The following is a 17,703-nucleotide window of genomic DNA, read 5'->3' as shown; positions in this document are numbered from 1 at the left end:
AGGACGAGCTTGGGGAGAGCAGACAGCACACTGGTCTTCCCGATAGCCAGGATCTTTTTCTCACCCTGACTGAAATACCCTCCCAACCCAACGACGTCAGAGAAGGGACCTCTGGTGAGTGTACCTTTTTAAATATAATACATGTTATAAAAGCAAGCGTTTTTTAATGGTTAAGTAGCCCTGAGGACTTGGGATGCATTCGTGGCCAGTACTGCTACTGGAAAAGTCTATTAACGTGTCTGGGGATGGAGCGGAAATCCTCCAGAGACATCTCCATGAAGCTTTCCTGGAGGTACTCTAAAAGCCTTTGTAGAAGGTTTCTGGGGAGAGCAGCCTTATTCCGTCCTCCATGGTAGGACACTTTACCATGCCATGCTAGTAGCAAGTAATCTGATATCATTGCATGACAAAGCCTGGCAGCATATGGTCCCGGTGTTTGCTGGCATTCAAGCAACATCCGTTCTTTATCTCTCTGTGTTATCCTCAGGAGAGTGATATCATTCAAGGTAACCTGGTTGAAATAGGGAAATTTGATTAAGGGGACATTCAGAGGTGCCCGTTCCTACTGGGCTGTTTGCCTGTGGCTGAAAAGAAATCCTCCCCGCAGTTAGTTACGCGGTGGGAGGGGGGGGCCATTGGCGCTGAGCTGTTTGCATTTGGCTAGTAGGGATCTTCCCTGATGCCAGCCATGCGGTGGGGAGAGGGGTAAAGCAATCATCCCAGATAATTGGATGGGGGGAGGGGGTTAGTTTGGTTTCTGCTGCTGCACGTTAACAGGAAAACTGCAGCACTAAATGGCCAACTCAATGGGCTTTGCTTGGTATGGGAGAGGAGGGCACTGCTGTTATGAAGGTTGCAGAAGCCAAAAGACTATGGCTTACCATGGCTGCCTGCAAGCCAAATTCTGTTGCCCGGCCCTGCATGTGTGATCTCTAACACCAAAGCCGCAGGCACTCAATATAAGATGCAAAATGCGACCTTGTACCAAAATCACATGTGCTATGTAATGTGAATAGTGTTGTTCACCGTGAAAGAGTATAGCCATTGTTCTGTAAAATGTATCTTTTAAAATACTTCACTCCCTTTTTTTTCCTCCAGCAGCTGCAAATGTTTCAAGCCTCCCTCCTCCGTCCCAAAGGCTATCTCAGATAAGGTGGCGAAAAAAACGCACCCGCGATGAAATGGTCTCTGAGCTCATGCAGTCGTCCGGCATTGACAGAGCTGTGTGGAGGGACACAATAGCAGAGTACAGGATGGTGGCCGATGAATGTGAGAAGAGGTGGAGTCAGGAAGATCAGAGGAGGCATGAGGAAATGCTGGAGCTACTGCGGGATCAAACGGACATGCTCCGGGGTCTGGTGGAGGTTCATGAATGGCAGCAGGATCACAGACTGCCGCTGCAGCCCCTGTTTAACTGCCCTCCCTCCTCCCCAGATTCCATAGCCTCCTCACCCAGACGCCCAAGAACGCGCAGTGGGAGGCTCTGGGCACCCAACCACTCCACCCCAGTGGACAGCCCAAGCAATAGAAGGCTGGCATTCAACAAGTTTTAAAGTGGCATTTTCCTTCCCTCCTACCCTCCTCCCACACCCCACCTGGGCTACCTGGCCTCCCTATTTTTATAATCAATTAATAGAGAATACATGTTTTTTAAATAATTGTGACTTTATTTCCTTTGCAAGCAAGCTGTGATCAAAGGCGGGAGGGCGGGTGGCTTACAGGGAATTAGAATCAACCAAGGGGGCAGGTTTTCATCAAGAGAAACAAACAGAAGTGTCACACAGTACCCTCGCCAGTCATGAAACTGGTTTTCAAAGCTTCTCTGATGCGCACCGCTTCCTGCTGTGCTCTTCTAACTGCCCTGGTGTCTGGCTGCGCGTATTCAGCAGCCAGGCGATTTGCATCAACCACCCATCCTGCCATAAACGTCTCCCCCTTACATTTACCAGAGATCCTGAAGACGCGAGCATCATGAACCTTTCGCGGCCCTCCCACGTTGATGTCGGTGAAACGTTCCTTGTGATCCACCAGTGCTTGCAGCACCATTGAAAAGTACCCCTTGCGGTTTATGTAATGGCTGCCCTGGTGGTCTGGTCCCAAGATGGGGATATGGGTTCCGTCTATGGCCCCTCCACAGTTAGGGAATCCCATTGCAGCAAAGCCATCCACTATGACCTGCACATTTCCCAGAGTCACTACCTTTGATAGCAGCAGCTCAATGATTGCGTTGGCTACTTGCATCACAGCAGCCCCCACAGTAGATTTGCCCACTCCAAATTGATTCCCGACTGACCGGTAGCTGTCTGGCGTTGCAAGCTTCCACAGGGCTATTGCCACTCTCTTGTGAACTGTGAGGGCTGCTCTCATCTTGGTATTCTTGCGCTTCAGGGCAGGGGAAAGCAAGTCACAAAGTTCCATGAACGTGACCTTACACATGCGAAAGTTTCGGAGCCACTGGGAATCGTGCAACACTATGCGGTCCCATCATTCTGTGCTTGTTTCCCAGGCCCAGAATCGGCGTTCCACAGCATGAACCTGCCCCATTAACACCATGATCTCCAAATTGCAGGGGAATGCGGTTTTAGAGAAAAGTGTGTCCATGTCCTCATCACCGCGCTGCCGTCACCTCCTCGCCTGGTTTTTCAGGTGCTGGTTCTGCATACACTGCACAATAATGCGCGAAGTGTTTACAATGGTCATAACTGCTGGGGTGAGCTGAACGGGCTCCATGCTTGCTGTGCTACGGCATCCGCTCCTGCTCGGGCAATCCAGGGAAAAGGGCGCGAAACGATTGTCGGCCGTTGCTCTGGCGGAGGGAGGGGTGACTGACAACATGGCTTTCAGGGTTGGCTTAAAGGGAATTAAAATCAACAAAGGGGGTGGCTTTGCGAGAAACAGAATGGCCCCCTCAAGGATAGAACTCAAAACCTCACGAAGAGAACTCAAAACTGGGTTTAGCAGGCCGTTGATTTCACGGAGGGAGGGAGGAGAAAATGAATACAACACAAATCTGGTCTATTTCTTGTTTTGAGCCACTTCATCTATCTTTATACATCTTGCTGGCAGCAGACTGTGCAGCACGACCGCTAGCCATCGTCACCTCCTGTGCTCGGCAGAAGATGGTGCCGTATGACGGCTGGCCATCATCTTCTGCTGGCTGCTGATTAAAAGACAGTGCACTGCCGGTAGGACTCAATCGCCATGAGATGAAACTTAAAAGGGAAATGACCTGGCTGAGTCACTGCCATGTTTGCCAGGGCGCCCCTGACCTCATTGAGGTCAGTTAAAAGAGCACCCAGGACTGGCTACCAGTCATACTGCACTGTCTGCTGCCAAAAGGCAATTTGCTGCTGTGTAGCAATGCAGTACCATGTCTGCCAGCACCCAGGAGACGTACGGTGACGGTGAGCTGAGCAGGCTCCATGCTTGCCGTGGTATGGCGTCTGCACAGGTAACTCAAGAAAAAAGGCGCAGAACGATTGTCTGCCCTTGCTTTCACGGAAGGAAGGAAGGAAAGGAGGCCTGACAATATGTACCCAGAACCACCCGCGACAATGTTTTAGCCCCATCAGGCACTGGGATTTCTATCCAGAATTCCAATGGGCGGCAGAGACTGCGGGAACTGTGGGATAGCTACCCACAATGCAACGCTCTGGAAGTCGACGGTTGCCTCGGTACTGTGGACACACTCCGCTGACTACATGCACTTAGAGCATTTGTGTGGGGACACACACAATTGACTGTATAAAAACGCTTTCTACAAAACCGACTTCTATAAATTTGACCTAATTTCGTAGTATAGACAAAGCCTGAGACTATGCAATAACCCATACCGAGCGAGGCTGGTAGGGGGAGGTGGAAGGCTGGGCACAGCTCCTAACTTCCACTGATATCTTTGAGAACCTGGGCCTGAAAGCCTGTGGGTCTCCATGAGGCTAGCCCTGGCCTCTGGGGCGCTCGGTGGGTGGGGCAGAAAGAAGCCGGGTGAACATTTTATGCACATCATTAATCTCATTAGTTGTATCTGCCCCTCCCCCTCATCCCAGGTGTGTACTCTAGATGAGAGCTTCTTGCCATCTGACTTCACTGATACCTCTGGCCCTGAATAGTATGGAGCTCTCTAGACGAAGGACAGTAGGTAGATTAGACTAGACTAGACTAGAATAGTGGTGACTGGTTTATGATCTCTCTCCTGGCCCCTACCTAGGTCTGCAGTCCTTGCTGTGAAGCCCCATTGAGCTCTCCAAGGCACTGGGGTTCAACTGCCCCGCCTTTTCCTATGCACGCCATGGTGCATCTCCCTCTGTGGGCTCCTCCTTGTAAAAGAGGTGACTCCTATGCCCACAATTGAGTTGCCTGGTCACATTCAGCTCCCCTGCTCCCATGGGTGCAGATATTTGCGTCCCCCTGGCTCCCCACTCTTTTCATTTACACCTATGCAAAGGGAGGGCAAAACATCAGATCACCTGGGTCATGCCGGCAGGGGTGTGTCCCACCCACAGGTTCCAAAGGGAACCCAAGAGGGGAGAACCAAGTCCCATCTCTCTGGTCCACATGCCGCTCTCACTTGCTCTAGATTTACATGAATGTAACTTCAGTGGAGTCACTCGAGTTTGACACCAACATGAGATCAGAACCAGACAGCCGGGGCCAGCTCCTCAGTGAATGCAATTGACAAAGCAGCATCAATTGCAACAGCGCTGATTTTCACCTGCTGAGGATCTGGCCCACAGAGCCTAACTCTGTGGGGGCATGGTCCTGATTCTGTTCCCACCAAGTTTATGGCAAAGGTCCTTGACTTCAATGGCGCAGGATCAGGGGTAAGTTACACCCATTCTGCACACCCATTGGACCCTGGTTCTCCTGTCCCATACACTGATTGTACAGTTACGCCTCATTTGTACCAGTAACTATGATCAGGATCAGACCCATCGAATAGCAAATTGGTGCAAGTTTTGCTACTTTGATGCTTCTGCCCTCTTCTGGATGAATTTGCACCTGATCTCAGGTATGGGGGAGCTGAACTTGCCCCAGACACTTCCAAGGGGTCAAACTCTTCTGTTCTGGGCTCTTAGGAGCTCACTTCAGAGGACTGGAAGGGAAAGAAAAAAGTACTGTTTGGCAGTGCAAAAAGCATCTCATCTGTGGATCTGTAATGTCTGAATATCAGAGAGTGACGAAATCTGGGGAACCCTGGTGCTCGGGAGAGGCACCCCCTGGACAAGCAGCAAATTCAACAGGGAAGCGTGGAATCATAGAATCATAGAATCATAGAATATCAGGGTTGGAAGGGACCCCAGAAGGTCATCTAGTCCAACCCCCTGCTCGAAGCAGGACCAATTCCCAGTTAAATCATCCCAGCCAGGGCTTTGTCAAGCCTGACCTTAAAAACCTCTAAGGAAGGAGATTCTACCACCTCCCTAGGTAACGCATTCCAGTGTTTCACCACCCTCTTAGTGAAAAAGTTTTTCCTAATATCCAATCTAAACCTCCCCCACTGCAACTTGAGACCATTACTCCTCATTCTGTCATCTGCTACCATTGAGAACAGTCTAGAGCCATCCTCTTTGGAACCCCCTTTCAGGTAGTTGAAAGCAGCTATCAAATCCCCCCTCATTCTTCTCTTCTGCAGCTAAACAATCCCAGCTCCCTCAGCCTCTCCTCATAACTCATGTGTTCCAGACCCCTAATAATTTTTGTTGCCCTTCGCTGGACTCTCTCCAATTTAGCCACATCCTTCTTGTAGTGTGGGGCCCAAAACTGGACACAGTGGAGGTGATGTCTAAACAGCCTGATGCCAAGAAAAGCTCCTAGATCCTTAATATCCCAGCCAACCTGACGGGCAAATTCCATTGAATAACAGCGAGTTCCTGTAAAAACACTGGAACTTCCTGCAGGAGTGGTGGGGTTTTAAGAACTGTTCCATAGCACCCCCTCATGGTGAGACCCAGTGCTGCATCACCTTCTGCCTCAGTTTCCCCTCACCGTTCTTCACCCTCTTCCTACCATAGAGGTGACTTATCCCTCCAGCCAAGCCAATTGCAAGCATTCAACCCCTTACAGGAGAGCAGAATCCTTTACTCCAAGTCCCCAACAACAACAAAATAAAAGAGTCTTCAGCCCCACAGGGCTCAGCCTTCAGCCCTCTTCCTTTACAGGAGGGTTCCCAGCAGCAATAGTCCATCTCACCGTCTGAAGCTGGAGCCCTGGGCTCCAGTCATCCCAACCATCCTGGTCAGGGGCACCCTCATCCCAGTGTCCCCTGGCAGGCCTCAGCCGGTTCTAAGCCTGGGTCCAGATTCTTGTCTCACATCAGAATAGTCTCCCCAGTCCTTATTCTCCTCCCCAGCCAGCCTTCAGTGGCTGGACTTTCCTCTGCAATGCACCACCCAGGACATGCATATCAGGGCTGGGCTAAATGAACAAGGCTGACCAGTCCCAGGCCTCCTGGTGCCTAAAGGGGCAGGCTGCCCTGTTACAGATTATACAGTGTTACACATTGTTCACTCTGCTTGTGTTTTATCTCTTCCCTCCCCCACCCGGGGTCAGTCTTGTCTCTTTAGATTGTAAAAATTCTTTGGGGGCACTGGCTGTCCTTTTGTTCTGTTTGTACTGCACCTAGCATAATGGGAGCCTGACTAGAACTCCTAGGCTCTATGATACAACCAATAAAAAGCAACACAGCTGATTATAGTAATACAGACCTGGGGACAGTATTCTGTAAGTTTCTTGTGCTATGAATGTCTTTCTTGGCTAGAGCCAGGCAACGTTTTTTTGACCAAAGCATTCTCCCAACATAGCGTGGCAAACCACCCTTTTCGTGGGCAAATGTCAATTTCAACAAATTTTCTCCCATGGGGAAATTCGAAATGGAAACATTTCATTTCATATTGATGTTTTGAAATGTTGCTGTTTGGAAAATGGCCAAACCACCGATACTTTGGAAGTGAAATGTTTTGTTTCGAGTGATGATGTCAAAAATTATACGCTCAGACTTTGCAGATCTGGAATTGTTCCGGGCTTTTTGCACGGCAACACAATGTCAACATTGTTTGGTCCCATTTCAGGACAAAAACGAATGTTGAAATCCAGGGCTCCCATGGGATGGGAATTCCATTTTCTGAACAGCTCTGTTCGTAACAAAGCTCCTCAAGGTGAACTTTTCAGCTCAACCCTGCAGCTTTAGTCACCGAACAGGCACAGGATGTGCAAATATGATTAGTTAGCTGAGAGTTTGCAACTGGGACCACTGTGGTTCTTGCCTGGGACAAGACCTGAATTCTGCTACCGTCTCACTCCGTGGTTGAGGGCACCTCTGTTTACCCATCCATAGAAATGGATAAAGATACTCCTCCTTAATTTAGCACTTTGAGCTCTACATTGTAAAGGGAGAAGCTGTGCCAGAATATCCGGGTGAGTTTCTCTGGCAGGTGTTTTGCAGGAGCGCAGATGAGATGATCACATTGGTCCCTTCTGCCAGAGAATCGATGAACTTCTTGCCTCATTGAAGTCAATGGGAGTTTTACCATTGACTTCAACGAAGCCAAGATTTCACCCAAAGCATTAGCTAGGAGCGGCAAGCAGACTGGGGAAGGACTGTCGGTGAAAAAGAAAGACAGACCTGCCTCCTAGGAGTAGGCACTGTACCAAGGGAGCTGTTCTCTGTCTGTGCTCATGAGAGAGAGAGGGGGACATCATGGAGAGCCCAGATTTAGGGAGAGTGACTAGGAAAAAGACACAAGCCAAAAATGAATAGTGCTGCAACTTTATGTGTTTCAGCTACTTTTCAGGTGAGTTCCTCAGAATATCACTGTCTAGGGAGGCATCTAATATTTCAGCATAAGGAAAATGGTCCTTCTGAGTGAATTTCTTCATCACTCAGCCCTGGTCTACACTAGGACTTTAGGTCGAATTTAGCAGTGTTAAATCGATGTAAACCTGCACCCATCCACACGATGAAGCCCTTTATTTCGACTTAAAGGGCTCTTAAAATTGATTTCCTTACTCCACCCCTGACAAGTGGATTAGCGCTTAAATCGGCCTTGCCGGGTCGAATTTGGGGTACTGTGGACACAATTTGACGGTATTGGCCTCCGGGAGTTATCCCAGCTTGCTCCATTGTGACTGCTCTGGACAGCGCTCTCAACTCAGATGCACTGGCCAGGTAGACAGGAAAAGAACCGCAAACTTTTAAATCTCATTTCCTGTTTGGCCAGCATGGCAAGCTGCAGGTGACTATGCAGAGCTCATCAGCAGAGGTGACCATGATGGAGTCCCAGAATCGCAAAAGAGCTCCAGCATGGACTGAACGGGAGGTACGGGATCTGATCGCTGTATGGGGAGAGGAATCCGTGCTATCAGAACTCCGTTCCAGTTTTCAAAATGCCAAAACCTTTGTCAAAATCTCCCAGGGCATGAAGGACAAAATCTCCCAGAGGCCATAACAGGGACCCGAAGCAGTGCTGCGTGAAACTTAAGGAGCTGAGGCAAGCCTATCAGAAAACCAGAGAGGCGAATGGCCCCTCCGGGTCAGAGCCCCAAACATGCAGCTTCTATGATGAGCTGCAAGCCATTTTAGGGGGTTCAGCCACCACTACCCCAGCCGTGCTGTTTGACTCCTTCAATGGAGATGGAGGCAACACGGAAGCAGGTTTTGGGGACGAAGAAGATGATGATGATGATGAGGTTGTAGATAGCTCACAGCAAGCAAGCGGAGAAACCGGTTTTCCCGACAGCCAGAAACTGTTTCTCACCCTGGACCTGGAGCCAGTACCCCCCGAACCCACCCAAGGCTGCTTCCTGGACCCGGCAGGCGGAGAAGGGACCTCCGGTGAGTGTACCTTTTAAAATACTATACATGGTTTAAAAGCAAGCATGTGAAAGGATTACTTTGCCCTGGCATTCGCGGCTCTCCTGGATGTACTCCCAAAGCCTTTGCAAAAGGTTTCTGGGGAGGGCAGCCTTATTGCGTCCTCCATGATAGGACACTTTACCACTCCAGGCCAGTAACACGTACTCGGGAATCATTGTACAACAAAGCATTGCAGTGTATGTTTGCTGGCGTTCAAACAACATCCGTTCTTTATCTCTCTGTGTTATCCTCAGCAGAGTGAGATATCATTCATGGTCACCTGGTTGAAATAGGGAGCTTTTCTTCAGGGGACACTCAGAGGAGCGCGTTCCTGCTGGGCTGCTTACCTGTGGCTGAACAGAAATGTTCCCCGCTGTTAGCCACGGGGAGGGGGGAGGGTTGAGGGGGTAGCCACGTGGTAGGGGGTGGCAAAATGCGACCTTGTAACGAAAGCACATGTGCTATGTATGTAATGTTAACAGCAAGGTTTACCCTGAAAGAGTGTAGCCACTGTTTTATAAAATGTGTCTTTTTAAATACTGCTGTCCCTTTTTTTTTCTCCACCAGCTGCATGTGTTTCAATGATCACAGGATCTTCTCCTTCCCAGAGGCTAGTGAAGATTAGAAAGAAAAAAAAATGCACTCGTGATGAAATGTTCTCCGAGCTCATGCTGTCCTCCCACACTGACAGAGCACAGATGAATGCGTGGAGGCAAATACTGTCAGAGTGCAGGAAAGCACAAAATGACCGGGAGGAGAGGTGGCGCGCTGAAGAGAGTAAGTGGAGGGCTGAAGACAGGGCTGAAGCTCAAATGTGGCGGCAGCGTGATGAGAGGAGGCAGGATTCAATGCTGAGGCTGCTGGAGAACCAAACCAGTATGCTCCAGTGTATGTTTGAGCTGCAGCAAAGGCAGCTAGAGCACAGACTGCCACTGCTGCCCCTCTGTAACCAACCGCCCTCCTCCCCAAGTTCCATAGCCTCCACACCCAGATGCCCAAGAATGCGGTGGGGGGGCCACCGGCCAACCAGCCACTCCGCCACAGAGGATTGCCCAAAAAAAAGAAGGCTGGCATTCAATAAATTTTAAAGTTGTAAACTTTTAAAGTGCTGTGTGGCATTTTCCTTTCCTCCTCCACCACCCCTCCTGGGCTACCTTGGTAGTCATCCCCCTATTTGTGTGATGAATGAATAAAGAATGCATGAATGTGAAGCAACAATGACTTTATTGCCTCTGCAAGCAATGATTAAAGGGAGGAGGGGAGGGTGGTTAGCTTGCAGGGAAGTAGAGTGAACCAAGGGGTGGGGGGTTTCATCAAGGAGAAACAAAGAGAACTTTCACACCGTAGCCTGGCCAGTCATGAAACTGGTTTTCAAAGCTTCTCTGATGTGTACCGCGCCCTCCTGTGCTCTTCTAACCACCCTGGTGTCTGGCTGCGCGTAACCAGCAGCCAGGCGATTTGCCTTAACCTCCCACCCTGCCATAAACGTCTCCCCCTTACTCTCACAGATATTGTGGAGCACACAGCAAGCAGTAATAACAGTGGGAATATTGGTTTCGCTGAGGTCTAAGCGAGTCAGTAAACTGCGCCAGCGTGCCTTTAAACGTCCAAATGCACATTCTACCACCATTCTGCACTTGCTCAGCCTGTAGTTGAACAGCTCCTGACCACTGTCCAGGCTGCCTGTGTACGGCTTCATGAGTCATGTCATTAAGGGGCAGGCTGGGTCCCCAAGGATACATATAGGCATTTCAACATCCCCAACAGTTATTTTCTGGTCTGGGAATAAAGTCCCTTCCTGCAGCTTTTGAAACAGACCAGAGTTCCTGAAGATGTGATCGTCATGTACCGTTCCCGGCCATCCCACACTGATGTTGGTGAAACGTCCCTTGTGATCCACCAGAGCTTGCAGCACTATTGAAAAATACCCCTTGCGGTTTATGTACTCGCCGGCTTGGTGCTCCGGTGCCAAGATAGGGATATGGGTTCCGTCTATGGCCCCACCACAGTTAGGGAATCCCATTGCAGCAAAGCTATCCACTATGACCTGCACATTTCCCAGGGTCACTACCCTTGATATCAGCAGATCTTTGATTGCATGGGCTACTTGCATCACAGCAGCCCCCACAGTAGATTTGCCCCCTCCAAATTGATTCCCAACTGCCCGGTAGCTGTCTGGTGTTGCAAGCTTCCACAGGGCTATTGCCACTCTCTTGTGAACTGTGAGGGCTGCTCTCATCTTGGTATTCATGCGCTTCAGGGCAGGGGAAAGCAAGTCACAAAGTTCTATGAAAGTGCCCCTACGCATGCAAAAGTTTCGCAGCCACTGGGAATCGTCCCAGACCCACAACACTATGCGGTCCCACCAGTCTGTGCTTGTTTCCCGAGCCCAGAATCGGCGTTCCACCGCATGAACCTGCCCCATTAGCACCATGATGCATGCATTGGCAGGGCCCATGCTTTGAGAGAAATCTGTGTCCATGTCCTGATCACTCACGTGATCGCGCTGACGTCACCTCCTAGCCCGGTATCGCTTTGCCAGGTTCTGGTGCTGCATATACTGGTGGATAATGTGTGTGGTGTTTAATGTGCTCCTAATTGTCAAAATGAGCTGAGCGGCCTCCTTGCTTGCCTTGGTATGGCGTCCGCACAGAAAAAAGGCACGGAACGATTGTCTGCTGTTGCTCTGACGGAGGGAGGGGCGACTGACGATATGGCTTACAGGGTTGGCTTCAGGGAGCTAAAATCAACAAAGGGGGTGGCTTTACATCAAGGAGTATTTCAGGCAGGACTTCACAGAGGGTTCCAATAAGAAATGGTGCACCTAAGTTATTGTTCTTATTGGAACAATGAGGTTAGTCTGGCCTCTGATTGATACATGGCTAGATTTACCTTGCTGCACCTTCTCTGTGAGTGACTGCAATGTGACCTAGGGGAATGAGTCCCTTAGACAGGGGAGGGGGGGAAAGCAAATGAGTACAAAACAAATCTGGTCTATTTCTTGTTTTGATCCACTCCGTCTATCTTTTACATCTTTGGCTGGCAGCAGACGGTGCAGAAGGACTGCAAGCCATCCACATCTCATGGCTGCTCGGCAGAAGACGGTGCAATACGACTGTTAGCCATCCCCATCTCTTGCCTGCCTGGCAGAAGATGGTACAGTATGACTGCTAGCAATCCGTATTGCCTGCCTGCTCACCATAAGACAGTTCAATAGGACTGACTGCAGGACTAAAGAGAATGACCTGGTCAAGTCACTCCAAACTTAGTCCCTGTGCCCATGTCTGTCCAGGCGCTCCCGGCCGATGCGGCCAGGAGCACCTCGGACATGACGACGACAGCTACCAGTCATATTGCACCGTCTGCTGCCAGAAGGCAATGGGTTGCTGCTACTGTGTAGCAATGCAGTACCGTGTCTGCCAGCACCCAGGAGACATACTGTGATGGTTACCTGAGCGGGCTCCATGCTTGCCGTGGTATGGCGTCTGCACAGGTAACTCAGGAAAAAGGGCGCGAAACGATTGTCTGCCCTTGCTTTCACGGAGGGAGGGAACAGGGGCCTGACGATATGTACCCAGAACCACCCGCGACAATGTTTTAGCCCCATCAGGCATTGGGATCTCAACCCAGAATTCCAATGGGCAGCGGAGACTGCGGGAACTGTGGGATAGCTACCCACAGTGCAATGCTCTGGAAGTCGACGCTAACCTCAGTACTGTGGAAGCACTCCGCAGAGTTAATGCACTTAATGCATTTAGAGCATTTTCTGTGGGGGGACACACACTTGAATATATAAAACCGATTTCTAAAAAACTGACTTCTATAAATTCGACCTGATTTCATAGTGTAGACATACCCTCAGTCTCCTCTCTAGTCGCTGTCACTCCAATGAACCTATCGATAAACTGAAAACTGCTCTGGTTCTCACAGCAGCTCCCCTTCCCAGACTGTTTGTAGCTTAATTTCTGTTATTTTCACAGTCACTGGCTTTTCCCTCGTCCAAAAATCAGTAGGTATATAAATGAAGGCAGAATTCTGATTCTAAGGGAAAGGAGCCAGCCCCAAATCCAGGGCAACCTTTCACTGCCCAGAAATAAGCTTCCAAGGGGGATTCAGTCACAGTTTATCGAAGGTCTTTTTAGTGTTGCAGCGTTTCAAAGAGAGAGACTCAAAGTGGGCTAGATGCTCAGAGCGGATGTGCTCTGTACAAAGTGCCTGAGGCTGACCCCGCAGGGACTGGGAGGGCATGAATTCATAGGTTTTTAAGGCCAGAAAGGACAGCTGTGATCACCCAGCCTGACGTTCTGCATCACAGGGGCCAGAGAACCACTCGCAGTGATTCCAACATGTGGTCCATAACTTCCAGGTGAACTAACGCGTACGTTTTAGGAGGACATCCAGCTTTGATGTAACGACTTCACATGATGGAGAATCCACCTTGTCCTTAGTTAAGGTGTCTCAACGGTTAATTGTGCTCACTGTTAGGAATTTGGGCCTTGCTTTGAGTCTGGATTTGCCTCGTGTCAGCTTCCAACCACTGGATCTCATTATTCCTTTGTCTGCTAGATTCAATCTTTCCCTAGACTCGCTGAAAAAAATGCTGGTGATGCATAACTGCCCTATCTCTTCACTCAAGACGAGCCGCTCAGGAGAGGCTTTTAGGGCGCAAACCTTCCAATGGATCTCCGTAACATATGCAGGGACTCTGCGCAGGGTTTCTGATTTTCCCATTGGCTTCTCAGATTGTGTTTCTGCACATCCATCTGATAGCAATGGAACAACTACTCTCAGTACTCATTGCACTATTATCTCGTTCGCTGGAGACATGAAATGATGCAGGTGATTAGTTCACACACACACACACAGTTCCCTTGGGCTTTTGAGCAGAGGTGTCTGAGTTTTGTATTTCATTATTACTATTATTAGAGCTGGGCAAAAGATTTGCAGCAAAAGGTTTCTTTCCCCCCCTCCCTTCCCATCAAAACATGTCAATTTTGTGGCTGATAAAACAATTTGGAAATTGCAGTAATTGTATGAAATGTCAACATTTCCTGACAAAATGTCACATGAACAGTTCTGGGTTTTTTAATCACTTGTAGGATAAGGGTGAACTTTTTGCAGCAAATTTTCACATCTCTTTCTGGATTTTTTACTGCCATCTATCACCATAGGATCTGCGCAAAAAGGATACCAATAGCGAAGTCCCTAGTGGATTTCATGGCATCTCTGGCAGTTCTCTCTTTTTGGAGCAAAAACTCTGCTTGGAGGAGGGGTTTAATTTTCTATTTTTTTTTTAAGTTTAATTGACTCGTATTTCTTTTTAGGTTGATTTCTTTCAGGCTGGGTTGCATGGTTGTGATTGGTCACGTAAATCACTTGACATTGGTTCTGGTTCCCTGATTGGTTGAACTCACTTGGGGGGTCAACAGAGTTAGCAGAAGCCATACTGTCTCATTGGCTTAGGGGACCTGGTTGACTTTTGAGCCACTCGGAGCATCTCTGTTCCACTCTGTTGCCACGTAGGAGGGACTCTGAGTTCTCCCAAGCCCTGCAAAGACTGCCCAGAGCTTGAGCAACACAGAGGCCTGAAGACACTGGAGAACAGTTCATCTATTCTACATAGACAGAGGATGGTAGGAAGCCACCAGCCTTTCCCCAGAGAGGCCCCACTTGGGAGGAACTGATGGGCGGTGCTGAGAGGAAAGTATTTGTGTGGGAAGGGAGCTATGGGGCATAGTGTGATCCATCAGAGGTGAGTACACTGTATGTTAGTTCAGATAACCATCTAAACCAGGGCCCTAGTGAGGGAGATTTAGGTCAGATATTAGGAAAAACTTTCTAACTATATGGATATTTAAGCTCTGGAATTGGCTTCCAAGGGAGGTTTTGAAATCCCGTCTTTGGAGGGTTTAAAGAACTGCTTGGACAAATACCTGGCAAGGATGCTCTAGTTTGCAGTGTTGTTGTAGCCATGTTGGTCCCAGGATATGACAGAGAAAAGGTGGGAGAGGTTGGACCAACTTCTGTTGGTGGAAAGGACTTGCTTCCGAGCTACGCACAGCTCTTCTTCAGGTCTGGGGAAGGAAGCAAAGTGCCTGATGGTCTAGGGATGGGCGAGGTTTACTTGGTCCTGCCTCAGCACAGGGGCTGGACCTGATGACTTCTTGAGGTCCCTTCCAGCCCTGCAGTTCCATGACCCTATGAGGTGCGTTGACATGTACATTTATTATGGTGAGTCTGGTATATTACTGATTATTTTACACACACATTATATACTAGGACAGCTCGAACCCACAGTCGCTAAGGCTGCTCAATTACTTCCGTTCTCATCCCTCTACCCACTTTGTGAACTGATCATAATTTCTAAAATCATTTGGGATGGAATTCTGCAGAACTGATCTCTGCCCAAGGGTGAGTTGTGCTTGGAAAGAATGATGGCGGAAAGGTTCAGCTATTTTTGTGATCAAAGACAGTGAAAGTATAGAGGACCATTTAAATGCTAACTCGAAACAGGCAATATTTCCCATTATTTTCATAAGCAAGACCATCACGGAATTTCACTACAGAACACTCTGTTCATGCCGTAGTACGGTTGTACAGTTAAAACAACAGAAACTCAGGTCATTCAAGACAGAAGCTTCCAACAGCCTATTAATACTTATGAACAATTATTAGCAACTGTTGGCACTTTTGACTCCTAGTTTTTCTGCTTAAAATGAGTATCTAAAGACTTCTCACTGTTCTTGTTGTACAAGGTGCAGTATAACCTAACACACAGACACACAGCATGCAAACGACCACTGTGCTAAAAGGGATGATCGAACTTGAACCTCTGCATTTGCTGACTGTCATTTGAAGGATGCGGACTTTACTGCCATTAATGCAGCGTTTTGCATAGAGCTGGTCAAACACATTTCTGTCAATACATTTTTTGTCAAGAAAAAGCTGGCATTTTTCAACCCACATGTCCGGTTTTGTGAAAAACGTTCAGATGCTCATCGAAAAACAATTCCCCCTCTTCCCATTTGGCAACGGAAGAATGTTCAGTTTGTAAGTCTTTGGTTTCTCAATGAAACCTGGAACATTTTCATGGGAGAAAAAGAAATGTCATTTCCCGAGCAGCTGAATTTTGCATTTTCTTCGCCTCTGAAAAATGAAAGGCGGCTACCGCTTTATTCAGAGCAATTTTTTTTGGAAAAAAGTATATTTCTTTGAAAAGAATGTTTATTTCAAAACTCAGGTGGGGAGGGCATGACATGTATTTGCCATGCCTGCTTCATCCCAGCCAAGGCAGAGGGGGACTTTTCTCTCCTGCATTTTAAGGAAACCGGTGAGCAGATGGTTTTACTAGGAAATGAAGCAAAAGAGGTGTGGAGCATCATGCCAGAGGATTTGCTTGGAGGAAAGATGGGCTGACACTCTCTCATTGCCGGCTCACTCTCTATGACACCAGAGTGTGTCCTTTAAGCCCATTTCCTTGCGGGTGCCCAGCTAGCAATACTGAGATTGGGTTTTCTAATCTGCGTGAAAGGAAAGCCAGGCAGAAACTACCTCCATGTAGCTCCTCCACTTCTCTCTGCTTCCAGGCTGGAAGTTCATCTGCTATGTGCACCGATTTCTCTTTTCATAGTGCTTCTATTTATAAACAGAAATATAGCCACTCTCCCCAACCACAGTGTCACCCAGCGGAAGGGTTCCCAGCACAGATTTTCACTTTTCCCTTCACTCCACAATCAAGGGATAAGACATCCCAAGGGGACCTTATCTCTGGGGCAGGGGACAGGGCTGACACACCCAGCAGGAGAACTGGAGTGGCTCTTACCTGAAGGAGGATATGAGGACATGTCCACAGCACCATCCTGGGGCTTTTAATTCCTATCTGGCCCAGCTGTCCCAGGCATGCTTTGAGGGGGAGCCCTTCTGCTGGCTGGGAGCAAGGCGCTGGGCTGTTTTCAGATGCTCTTGTCAAGGAGAAGGAGTTGGGAGGAAGCCAAGGTTTCCCACCCTGGGGAGCAAGGTCTCTGGGAGCAGGCGCTGTCCCTCTGCTTTAGCCTGTGTCCTCCTTTTATAATCTTGCTCCGCTCCGGCTCCTGGATTGCCACCTTCCAGCTCCCCTGTTCGGATGGGGCTGGGTTACAGCTCTCTCCTCGCCATCCTCCCACCAGCTTCTCTCCTCCTCCTCCACAGCCCTCCCCCTCGCCTTTCCACTCCCCCGCCCTTTGCAACAGTTACTTCCAACCTGCCCAGCAAAGGGGAGGACCCGATTCTCTGCAGCCGGCTGCCTGGAAGCCCGCCCGAGACAGCGGCTCCCTAAACCCTCGCCAGTCCCGGCTCCTGCCGCAGGAGTTCAGCCGGCGGATGCCAGCAGCGAGGCTGGTGCTGCAGAGGCTTGAGCCCGGCGCATCGGCTGCAGGGGGGAGCCTGAAGCCGGGGGAGGAGGCAGGATCCTGGGTATTTTTAACTCACTCCTGCAGCGTTGCAGGCGCGGAGCCTGTGGGGCGCACGGCGCGGCCGGACATGGCAATGGGCAGCTCTCCAAGGCATGGACCGTGCGCCCCGGGGAGAGGAGCCCGGCTGGAGCGCACCAGGCAGGCTGGGGCGCAGGGCGCACGCCGGAGGAGGGGGGCAGCAGGCTGCTGGGGGGGGGGGGGGGCGCTGCAGCGAGCGGGACAAAGGCTGGGGGGTGGGGGGTGGAGCTGTCCCCGGGTGGGGGTGGCTCTCTGCCGCCTGCCACTAGCCAGCGGGACTGGGATCCACGCCTGTGCCAGCAGCCGCCTCTGGTGTTTCTGGGACGGTACTGCGGCCTGGCGCCTTCCCCCCCCCTCCTCCGGCGCTGCTGAAGGAGATGAAGC

General features: G+C 49.7%; 1 protein-coding gene across 2 annotated transcripts in view; it reads right to left on the bottom strand.

Annotated features, from left to right (window-relative positions):
- Positions 1–17,468, bottom strand: part of LOC125626773 (corticotropin-releasing factor receptor 1) — a 135,346-nt gene extending 117,878 nt beyond the window's left edge. Inside the window, exon 1 of one of the 2 annotated variants that reach the window (XM_048830185.2) lies at positions 16,674–17,468. In XM_048830185.2, the coding sequence (XP_048686142.1) occupies positions 16,674–16,695 (22 nt within the window). In that variant the 5' untranslated portion in view covers positions 16,696–17,468. The remainder of the gene's footprint in view (positions 1–16,673) is intronic. The other variant, XM_048830184.2, reaches the window with a different exon arrangement.
- Between the last annotated feature and the right edge of the window lie 235 nt (positions 17,469–17,703).

The sequence above is a fragment of the Caretta caretta genome, chromosome 27 (assembly GCF_965140235.1).
Source record: "Caretta caretta isolate rCarCar2 chromosome 27, rCarCar1.hap1, whole genome shotgun sequence".
NCBI lineage: Eukaryota > Metazoa > Chordata > Testudines > Cheloniidae > Caretta > Caretta caretta.
Note: the sequence above shows the minus strand (reverse complement) of the source record. Positions and strands in the feature narration are given on the sequence as shown.